General features: G+C 36.3%; 1 protein-coding gene across 1 annotated transcript; it reads left to right on the top strand.

Annotated features, from left to right (window-relative positions):
• The first annotated feature begins 1,694 nt into the window (after positions 1 to 1,694).
• LOC115231223 lies at positions 1,695 to 4,262 on the top strand. Its single transcript, XM_029801291.1, has 2 exons — positions 1,695 to 1,760; positions 3,464 to 4,262. Exon 2 carries the CDS (start codon positions 3,465 to 3,467, stop codon positions 4,260 to 4,262), a length of 798 nt encoding a protein of 265 aa, XP_029657151.1. The 5' UTR covers positions 1,695 to 1,760; position 3,464.
• Positions 4,263 to 11,974: the final 7,712 nt, after the last annotated feature.

The raw sequence follows: 11,974 nt of genomic DNA, 5'->3' as shown, positions 1-11,974 counted from the left end.
AGAGAGTGAGTGCCATGGAAACGAGTGACAACCAATGAACACTGAAAGTGAGTGTCATTGAGTTGAGTGGCAACCAACAAACACTGAGAGTGAGCATTATGGAATCAAGTGACAACTAAGGAACAGATTAATTTCCCAAAAATCAGGGTTTTTATAACTGCTCATACCTGAATTCTAAGAACCGTATTTTGTGAAAGAGTTAGAATTCAAAAATTCAGTAATTTTAACCAATGGGAAACTAATAATTATAGCTATTCGGTCAACATGACCATGGCATCATATTGCTGCCAATAAAGGTTTATTATAACTTGTTACAATAGCATAGGTTAGGAAATTGGTATTTTAGTTATTTAACAGTATGGTAAAAACTCTGATTTTTACATATGGGAATAGTTTTGTACTCCTGCCCTCTTACAACCAAATCATAATGTGTAAACAGCAACACTTGATTATAATTCAATACTACATTCAAGAAACTCTATTTAGTGCTCAACTTCTGTAATGTACTAACGACTAAAAGAACCTCTATATGATTAGTTGGCCTATTTGAATAGTAGCCAATCTCCCTCAAATTATGCTATAGAAGAGATCACATTAGGTAATATCTTTCACATTCCTAGAAAGAGGAGATAGTGATAGCTGGAACACCTTTGCTCACACATCTACTTAATCAAGTTTGATTTGGGTTAAACAACAACAACTTCCAAATCCCACCCATTGAATTCTTTACTTTCTTTAAAATAGAGTTCACATATTCAGTTTCCTCATTATCATTGTCTAATGTCTGCTTTCCATGTTGGTATAAGTTGGACAGTTTAAGAGGAACTTGAAAGCCAGAGGATTGCACTAAGCTCCAATGTCAGTTTTGGCATATTTCTTCAGCTGGGTGTCCTTCCTATATGCCATCCACTTTACAGAATATACTGGATGCTTGTTTCATGGCACCAGTACTAGTGAGGTCACTATTAAATTAAAAACTGATCTAGTGGTTATTCATTTAGCTGGTTGTGTGACATCTGTTTTAGTAAATATTGAGAAAGGTTTATTAGTAGAGCGATGCATTGGCAGAATTCATATTGTCAGATTTCAAGTGGTATTTAGTTGTATTCCTTTATGCTCTAAACTCAAATTCACTGCAGTCAACTTTGCCGTTCATCCCTTTGTAATTGATAAAATTAGGTACTAGTCAAGTACTGCCCTTCTATCAAAGTACTTGTGATTTTGTGCCAATGTGAGAAATCACTTTAGTTATTATTACTATTATTTCTTATAGTAATGTCCTGAAATCCATAGGACTGGTACCAGCTCTTCACTTTCTATAGAATTGAGTAGAAGAAAGAGAAATGTACCTACCTCCAGATGGGCCAATAATTTATCACATGTATCTTTCCTTACAAGTTTAGTTAAATACCACTAAACCACTGAATCATTTAATTTTAGAATCTTCAATACTTAGTGCATAACCATACTACACAGAATTTTTCTTTATTCATTTATCAAAATTCTTACATAAAATTATCATGATGGTTTTAATTTAAGTCTAAATGCTTTAAATCAGGATTTAATATGAAATAAATCAGAGTAGTTTCAAGTGATTTGGTATCAAAAAAGGTTAATGGCTTATAGGAGCCACTAACAATCTTGTTAAAATCATTTTTCCAGTTGTTAAAGCAGTGTGATTTAATTTTTTTATTATTCAGATGAAGTCTTTTTACCACTCCAACAATGTCATGAGGTAGCCCATTCTACCAGCATTCAATGTAAGTCAGTTTTAATTTTAGCATTTTGATTTCATTCTTTCATTTTTGCATCTATTTTTTCCTAATGCTGTTGGTAAGATACTTCTGAATATCAGAAGTTTGTTGTTAAAAATGCAGTTAAAAATATAAAATATAACTGATCCTATTTCTGACAGGTTTGAATCTGGACTAACAACTTACACACTGTAGGATGAGGTTTCAGTCACTAAGGCTTTGAATAGATTTGTCTTTGCAGATGGAAGCTATCATTAACTTTTAGCCTTTTGGGTTTTTTAAAAAATATTCTTTTATATGTTTCAGTCATTTGACTGTGGCCATGCACTGCCTTTAGTTAAACAAATCGACTCCAGGATTTATTCTTTGTAAGCCTAGTACTTATTCTATCAGTTCCTTTTGCTGAATCGCTAAGTTACAGGGACATAAACACACCAACATCGATTGTCAAGCGATGGTGGTGAGACAAACATGTATATATATATATATACGACAAGCTTCTTTCAGTTTTCTTTTACCAAATCCACTCACAAGGATTTGGTCAGCTCGAGGCTATAATAGAAGGCACTTGCCCAAGGTGTCATGCAGTGAGACTGAACCCGGAACCATGTGGCTGGTAAGCAAGCTACTTACTACATAGCCACTCTTGTGCCTATATGACATTTTTATTTTAATACAAAATTCACTTTTATGAAATATCAACTGTGATTCAGTAAAAAATTCTTATGTATATAAGAGAGCACTAACTGAAAGGATGTGATGTATTGATAGCTATGGCACTTTAATTTTTAACAGTTCATTGTTACTACCAGTTAGAAGGTACCAGTGAGTAGTTTAGTTCACTGACAATTTTAAGATTAATTACTGATTCATTGGTTTAGTGCTGAGTTCCAACTAAACTTGCAAGGAAAGATGCAAGTGATAAATTCCTGGTCCATCTAGAGATAGGTGCATTTCTCTTTCATTTACTTAACTCTACAGAAAGTGAAAAATTGGTACTACACCTGTGCATTTCAGAGAGTCACTCTAAGGAATAATAAGTAAATTAATTTCTCACAAAGTCTTATTTAACTAATCTCAGAAGGACGAAAGGCAAAGCTGACCTTAGTGAGATTTGAACTTGAAGCACGAAGGACCCAACTAAATACTACAAAGAATTTTGTCTGACACTCTATGAGTTCTGCCAACATATTGCCATATTATTACTACTTGTAATAATAATATTTAATGATAATTAAAATAAATTGTGTGAAGATGAAATTATTTTCTACAACAACAATATCTTGATAGTGGGCAAGGTATATAATTTTGTTAAGCAATAGGTGTTATAGCTATTGTATATTTGAATGGTATGTATGGGGTAGAGGATATCCATATTGCTCTAAAAGCAGTTGCATCACAAAATATCAAAATGATAGCATGAAAAATAAATGTGAAACTGTCACGCAAAATAATAAGTATTAAAATAAACCTAAAATACCGGATGAGAGTGGCTGTGAGTAAAATGACCATCTAATGGGCAGAAGTGCCATTATTTAAAACTTCTGTGGAAATTCTGAAATGAACTTGCTATGAGACATGGATAGAAATGAAGCAAAATAAATTATTCTTTATAGTTACTATAAATTTTAAATATTTCATTTACATTATTGAACATTTGTTTTCTATTCTCTTTCAAATATTTTTTTTCTTTTATAATTTTCTTCAAGAATGGGAATTCAGAATTCAAAGAAGAAGAAGGAGAAAAAATGGAAGAAATATACAGATATTGGTCCTTCTCCAGGACTTACCTATGATGGTCTACAGACACCTTGGCATCACCTACAGGGCATGAAAGGACTGCCAACAAGGTCTATAGTCAATAGCCCCAAATATTATTATAGTGACTTTAATGTTGCAATGAATACACCAAACACCATGCCACCAATGAACACCAAATGCAGTGCTCCTCCCTCTGTGTACAGAGGAGGTGCTGGCTCCTGGCCACCATCATTAGGGGAGCTCAGCTCCGACAACTACCTTAAGATAAATCTTGACAATCATCCTGATGTAACTAAGTTACAGAATGAGCAAAATGCTCGTCGGGAAAATATGGAGCAGAGAATCAACAAGATTCGAACCAGTGCCATCCAAGCTGCTGAGAGACGCAAATTTGCTGAAATGTTCAAAGCTGTGCCAAAAGAAACACAAACCAGTGCATGCACACCACACCATGCTACATCACACCTTCTACAAGAGACAAGCTTAGCATTAAGCAACTTGTCAACAAATCCATCACCCAATCCTGTGAGAAGCATCAACAGTAACAACAGCAGCAACAAGAGTGCAAGAGGTTCTGGCTGTCGAATATTCTCATCTAGATCAAAAATATCAGCAGCATCTCATCACATGGACAATGATGATGATGACAAAGGGGAAATAATTCCTGTACAAATTCTCAGTGAAGGCCAGAAACCTCCCCTGAACAAAGATCAGATTACTTTTGGATCATTAAGATTCAGTGAGTAGCAAACAGTTTTGTTGATTATGTTTTTTTTATAATTTTACTTCATCTCTGACATTGTTTTCTACTTTTGTCTCTCAATATGTATGTGCATATGTGTGTGTGTGTGGATTTGTGGGTGTGCGTGCACATACATGTGTATATATATCATCTCTCTCTGAGGAGTAGAGCTTCAGCTCTTTTAGCCTCTTGCAGTAGCTTATCTGTTTCACCAAGGCAATCATCTTTTTGTAGTAGCACTGGATTGCCTCAAGTTCTGCCACCAGTTTGACACTCTGCAGTGACCACAATTGGGAGCAGCCATCTAGATGACTAGGAATGAAAGTTCTGCTTAAGAGTAATATGGTATACTTTTTTACTAGTTCTGAATTATCTCAGAGTACATCAAGCTACTGCTCTGCACAGTGTTACCATCTTGGTAATATACACATGGAACATTGCATCATTATTTATGTGGGTTCTCAGATCATGCATCAATTCTGACACTGGGATTGCACTACCCCCTACTCATGTGTATTCTGACTGTAGTTTGTTGTGGGCTGATAGTAGAGTGCTTCAAGCATTAAACGGTATGTTATTTCCATTAGTCCATTTGTGTGCTGTATGCTGTTCTTTTTGCAGTTTTAGTATGTTATCAGGGCCCTTGAATGCCTTTGATACTTTTGTATCCTCAGCATAGCTGATGAGAGTGACTGACTGTATGGCTGAGAGCATGTCTGAGAGAGCCATCATGGATAGTAGTGTTCCCAGTACAGTTCCTTGAAGGACTCTGATGCAGATTGATGTCTTCCAAGAGGTCACTCAGTTTTTGACATATTCCATGATCAACTTTGTCAAATACCTTGGCAAAATCAATATATATCTCATCTACATTTGAGTGGTTGAGCTGTTGTTTCAGCACCCAGTCATAATGTTGTATTATCTGTGAGGCAACTCCTCCTAAGACAAACAGCTTCTCCCTGGATATGGATGTAAACAAATGTATACATTCATTAGTATATGTCTGTGGATGTGTTTTTATATGTATGTATATATAGCTTGTATCTGTATGTGCATGTGTACATGCATGCATGCATGCATGCATGCATCCATCCATCCATCCATGCATACATACATACACACACACACACACACATACACACACACACACACACACATACATACTAGAGCCAGCACTGAAGGTTTTGTTTTGTATATGAATACCTCTATGTAAACTATGCAATCAAAAATCTGCAGAGATAACTTTTAAAAGTAATTGAATTGCACTGCTAACATGGTAGGTCAGTGTTGACTTATGAAACCTTTAATATACCTCTTAGTATATGAGGGTCAGCTGAAAAGATCATAAACTCACCTAGATACTCTCATGGAGTATCTTTAACATAGTCCCTCTTGTGGTCCACACAGTTCTTCTATCTGTGTTGCAGTGCTTGGATACCGTTGGTAAAGAAGTTTCCATCCTGTTAGTAAAAAAAAGTCATCAACAACAGATATGATATCATCATCATCATCATCATCATCATCACTGCAATACTAGTTCCCAGCCAAGTGTTTTTTTCATGCTGGAGAACAGATGATAGTCAGATAGAGTCAAAGCTACAGTCACTTACAGCAGCCATTGAAAGTAAGGATTTGTGTTGGAGCATTGTCCTGCCATAGTAGCCATGCCAAAGTAGACATTGGTACCTGGTACAGTCCTCTGGCTTGTTGGTTCCTGTTAAGCCGTTCAGCATATGCTAGCATGGAAAATGGCTGTTAAATGATGATGATGATATATATTTATATATATATATATATATATATATATATATATATATATATGTATATACATAGACATGACAGAAGTAAATAGACACCCTTATAATCGTTAAAATTTATTTAAATCTGAAATTTTACATTCAAATTATTTATTAATTATCATAATATAAATATCTAATATTTACTAGACATTTGCTTTGCATTTTTTCAATGCAAAAACCCTATTAGGCATGCTACTGATCAGATGACGAATATTCTTTTGAATTTCTTGCCAAATTTCATGGAGTAATCTCAAAAGATCTGGCTTTGAGGATGCTTTCTTTTTCTTTTCATGAAGTATTCTGACCATTATTCCCCAGAGATGCTCAACAGAGTTCATATCTGGTGACTAGCTTGGCCATGGAGGCTTTTTAATGCCATTCTCTTCCAACCGATCTTGGGTCTCTTTAGCCATGTGACAAGGAATCATATTTTCCATAAATAAAGAGTTTTCTTTTATCTACTGGATTTTTCACTACTGGAGAAAATTAAAAGGAGTCCTTTCTGCAATATGGACACATATTTATCTGAGTTTATGTTTCCTTCACATTCCACCAGCTCTGATTGACCATTGCTCCAAATTGCTCCCCAGACATCACAAAATAGCTGCTGTGTTTCATTGTTGACTGCAATCTTTTCACATCAAATTCTTGATCACAGAGTCTCCAGACCCACACTTGACCACAGTCAAGAAATACAGCAAATCCAGACTCATCAGAGAATATGACAATGTCCCAAAATGCTAGTGGCCTTTCCATCGTCTCACTGGCCCGATCTTTTCTCCATTTGATATGGGTTGGTCAATATAGTAGCCAAGTTTGTGGAAATACCTGACAGCTGCTCTGTGATTGAGATCAACTGCTCTGTCAGAGACTCTGCAATGCAGATTATCTTCTTAACGAAGCGAAGAGTCCTGTCAGAGGGCTATAGTTGACCTGGGCAAGGTGATGTAGATTCCTTCCCCTCTCTGATAAATTGCACAATCACTCTGTTAACTATAGAAAGCAGGATCCCAAGATTTTCTGCGATTTTATGCTAAATCCACCTTCAGATTGCCCCACAATACTGCCTGTTTGAAATTCGGGAAATTCCAAGGCTTCTTTTGTATGTGACATGATTAAGCAGATACAGTTAGAACATAAAAATGTCAATTAATAAAAACAATGTATTATGAGGTGTCTATTTACTTCTGTCATATCTGTGTGTACACACACACACACACACACACACACACACATAAGTACATAAATGCAAAACAAGGTCGGAAAAGAATACTTAAGGTAGAGTAATATGCTTTTTATTAAAGGTGCAATTTTGTGAAGATTTTGCAGCTTTGATAAAAAGTATATATATATATATATATATATATATATATATATATATGTTTCAAATTTTGGCACAAGGCCAGCAATTTCGTGGGAGGGGCTAAGTCATTTAAATTGACCCTAGTTCTCAACTGGTACTTATTTTATCAACCCCAAAAGGATAAAAGGTAAAGTCAATCCCTTTGGCATTTCAACCCAGAATATAATGACAAACAAAATACCACTAAGCACTTTGCCTGACATGCTAACAATTCTGCTGCCTCATCTTATATACATATTGAGATGCGTTGAGGAAGGTTTATGTAATGGATGCATTTCCTATTATATATTAGGCAAACCTGATGCATACATATTAAGTGATTTCAAAATATCACTATTTGGTTTGACTTCATTATTACAACTTATTTATGTATATGTTTATGTGTATATTTATACACGCATGTATATATCATCATCATCATTTAATGTCCATTTTCCATGCTGTTATGTGAGTTGGGCAGTTCAGCAGAATCTGACAGATTTGAAGACTGCATCATGTCCCAATGTTGGCTTTGGTACTGTTTCTACAGATGGATATCCCTCCTAACCACAGCAATTATGGACAGTTTACGGGGTGTTTTTTCTTGGCAACAGCACTAGTAAGTTCTTCCTGCAGCTTATAATTGAGTGGAGTTACAATAGAGAGGTAGGCAGCTTTATGCAAGGAGATGAGAGGTTAAAGGATAAGAAATAGCAGTTTTCTTGATATAAGGTGCTACATGTCTATAAAGGAGTGTTGGAGAGTAACTCAGCTGGACCCAGCAAAACAGCTAAAACAGTGGTGATAAAGTTTTAGGATGGACCTTCAAGGTACACAAAGGTATCAATGTCTACCTTGGCATGGTTTCTACTGAAGAAAGAGGAGTGTGGATGAGTAGAGGCTGCAAAAGTGTATGGGGAAAAGTGAGTGAAGGTTAGAAATGAGGAATGGCTGAAGTGGTTATTATAATGAATGAGGGGTAACCTAATAAATATGTGTTGAATGAAAAATAGTGGGCAAAAAGTGGAAAATGAATGTCTTAAGTTTTGAGATAGTTCTCAGTTGTGTATATCAACATCCAGGTCCTTTAACATCTCTTGTGTGAAATTCAAAGTCCTGAGATCAGCCTTCACTACTTCATCCTATGTCTTCTTGGGTTACCTATTCCACAAGTGCCATCTATATTAAGGGATTAGTACTGCTTTATACAGCTGTCCTCATCTATATGTATTTTATGTCCCTTCTAGCATAGTACATCTGTTTCCTCTTATGTCTAGTTTCTTTTCAACACATTTATACTTTGCTATTCATCTACACTTATTGTGTACAAGAGAACATGCTAGCTTCATTTCTTTCCAGTTTTCTCAAGTTCTCTGCTTCCAAGGCCCATGTCACACTACCATGACATAATTGCAGTCCATAAACAAGCTCACACAATGTATCTTTCAATCTTGAGAGACAAACCATTTGTGATCAACAGAGGTAACAGATCTCTGAATGTTCTTCAGCTTATTCTTATTCTAGCAACTATACTTTCAGAACAGCCTCCTCTACTGCTGATTAGGTCATTGAGATAACAGAAGCTATCTTCTACGTCTAGGGATCTTTCTGGGCATTTGAGAAAAGTTATTTCCTACACACTCTTAGTGTCTATTTCACTTTGTTTATTGTCCCTCTTGTATGTCCATATTTTGCATTAGGCACATAGTATGAAATTTCTACCTAATCCTTTTCCATGTATGAAGTAAAACCATTTTTCTGATAGAATTTTTTTGAGAAAATCTAATAAGATTGCAATATGTTTGGAGTTGCCACCTTGGCTGAGAATATTCAGACTCACTCATCCTTCTGCATGTCTTGTAAACAAATTGCACATGCAAATGCTACCAGTCAAGAACAACGCATACCGGAAGCCAACAAATGTATGGGGTCATCAGGAGAGAATGCATGCTGTTTCTGGGCCCACCTCTCGGCAGCGTCAATGCACACCGCCCCACCTCACTGATATGAGCCCCTGCTTGCTAGATCAACTGGTTATTAAATATAGCTCAATATTCTTCTAGCCATTGCTCATCGTCTCTTTTTAACCAAATCCAGTAACTAGCCTTTTCCACTGTAGTTTGGATATCGGTCATAGTGGTATTTACTTTACGATGATTTGTGCCCAGCGATAACAACAGTCATGTCGGATGTAGAGCAAACCCTCTACATCCGACTTCGATTGGAAAATGCTCCACTTTCCAGCCTGCGTTTTCACATTCCTGGAGGAGGTTTACATAACGGTCAATCTTTCGAGCCCAAGTGGTGTCCATATTATCTTCATGAGGAACCGTTAACTCGACTAGATTTACAACTTTCTTTCTTTCACACCACATCAAAATGTCTGGTTGTTTCGTAATTGGGATGGGAAAGAATCCCTGGCACCCAGGTAAATCTGCAGTCACCTCCCAATAGCCGTTCCACTTTTCATCTCTCACAGGAAGTTTCTTGATCTTCTTGAAACGGATCTGCTGACCTGATTGCACGAAGATAACGAAATCTCTAGATGGTACTTTTAACCATTTTTTTTTTTCAGTGTTGTTGAGATGAATTTGGTTCTTTATAGCATTGAAGATAACCTTAAGGACCAAGTTGTGCCTCCATGTATACCTGTTCAATGCTAATGAACAGTTGGAAAGAATATGTTTCAGTGTTCCAACCCTTCCACATTTGCATATGCCATTCTCTGAGACGTTCCATCTTACTAGATTCGTAGGTGATGGCAAAACATCATAAGATGAACAAATCAGGAAACTCAGCCAAGATGTCATCCACTTCTATATCTCATCCCAACTTATCTTCCTCTCAACAACATGTTCTTCCCATCTCGTCATTTGACCTTGATGAAAACATCGGATCAAATGAAGCTTTCTTCTCTCTTCTTCTCTCGTTTTGACGCTGTTGCTAACAACAGATCTGCGTTCACTCCGCATCATGCTTGCAAACAGTCTGAACTGATCTGTGCCAAAACCAAGTCTTTTCCGATGGTTCTGCGTTGCTCCCACCATATCTCTGTGTATAAGAGAAGACAAGATGTCGTCAGTCTCTGCTTCTGCTTTCCACTTCCTGGCTGTTTTCATCTCTGGTGGGTTATGCCTGATTTCCATATCCTTCAATTCTCTCAGCATCATCACTGTCCGTATCTTCTCCAGTTTATATATTTCAATTATTGACGCTAGTGGTAGCTGCAGCGAACCTCTTTTACGATAAAGCGCTGAACTGTTCAACATACGAGGTAGGCCTAGCCACTTTCTAATGAACACATTACATTTTTGTTCAATGATTTCAACTCGTGACAGTGCTACCTCGTATATTAAAAGTGGCCACGCAAGTTGCGGGTACAAGCCGAACTGCAAGCATCAAATTTTATAGTTACCTGTTACCTTTGAGTTATCAATTGCTGATAATCCAGCCTCGGCCTGTTTCATAATTTCCATCCCGCGACTTCTGTCTGACAATGTTCCAGCATATACTCGTCCCAAGCTCTTGACGGGCTCTTCCTTGACTGTTGGAATGCTTTCTTCAGATATCTGAAACTTAAATTCTTTCTGCACTCCCTTAACAAATGTCAGACTATGCCACTCTTTTGCTCTAAATCGCATTCTTAACCACCTCACAAGTTCGTCTAATCTCAAGAGGGCATTCTGCATGATTTGTTTATCTATAGCTAGAAGTGTCATGTCATACATGAAGGCTTTCTTAGGCGATTGTACGTGGGCGATTTGTTCCGAAAAATCTACAGCTTTCAAAATCATCTCCATGACTAAGATAAACCTCGTGACAGATATTGTACAGCCAACAGCAATGTCAATCTCCAGTTGGTGCCAATCAGTTGTAAAATCTCCAGCTGTAAACCTAATTTCGAAACTGTCATAGTACATCGTCGTTGTACATTGTCATAGTACATCCCATTAAAAGTATTTCTTGGTTTATTATAATTTTCAAGAGTTCCCTCCCTTGCCTAATCTAAGACCAGTTTTCTCATTAATGCTATTCTTTTTCTCACTATGGTTGTAATTCAATGATATAAAAATAAATTTTCACTGATCCCTCATTTATGGCTTCCAGAACTCAGCATATTCTATTTCCATTAAATCTCTAGCAATAAATATATATATATGTAAATATATACGTATATAGTGAGAATTTACAAAAAAACAAAAGATGAAGACAGGTGGTATAGAAAACAAACAGATGTATTAGTTTAATGCTCGGGAAGTGAAAAAGTCTTTTATGTTTTGAGCCTACGCTCTTCCACAGAAAAGAACACAAAAATAAACAGGGAGAGAAAATAGAAAAAAGGTTTAGCGGCTAGCGATCTATCATGGCGAATATATAATAGTATATACATGCATATATATATATAAATATGTATATATATGTATAAAATAAATATAAGAGAGTGGTCACTATATTGCTCAGTGACCACCCTCTTATATTTATTTTGTAAAAATATTATAATATGTTATAAAATATTATAATAATCCAGGTTTCTCGTAGCACTAGGCCACTTGGTGTTGAATAAATATACTATTAA

The sequence above is a fragment of the Octopus sinensis genome, unplaced genomic scaffold (genome assembly GCF_006345805.1).
Source record: "Octopus sinensis unplaced genomic scaffold, ASM634580v1 Contig17865, whole genome shotgun sequence".
Classification (NCBI taxonomy): Eukaryota; Metazoa; Mollusca; class Cephalopoda; order Octopoda; family Octopodidae; genus Octopus; species Octopus sinensis.
This window is presented reverse-complemented; position numbering and strand designations above follow the sequence as displayed.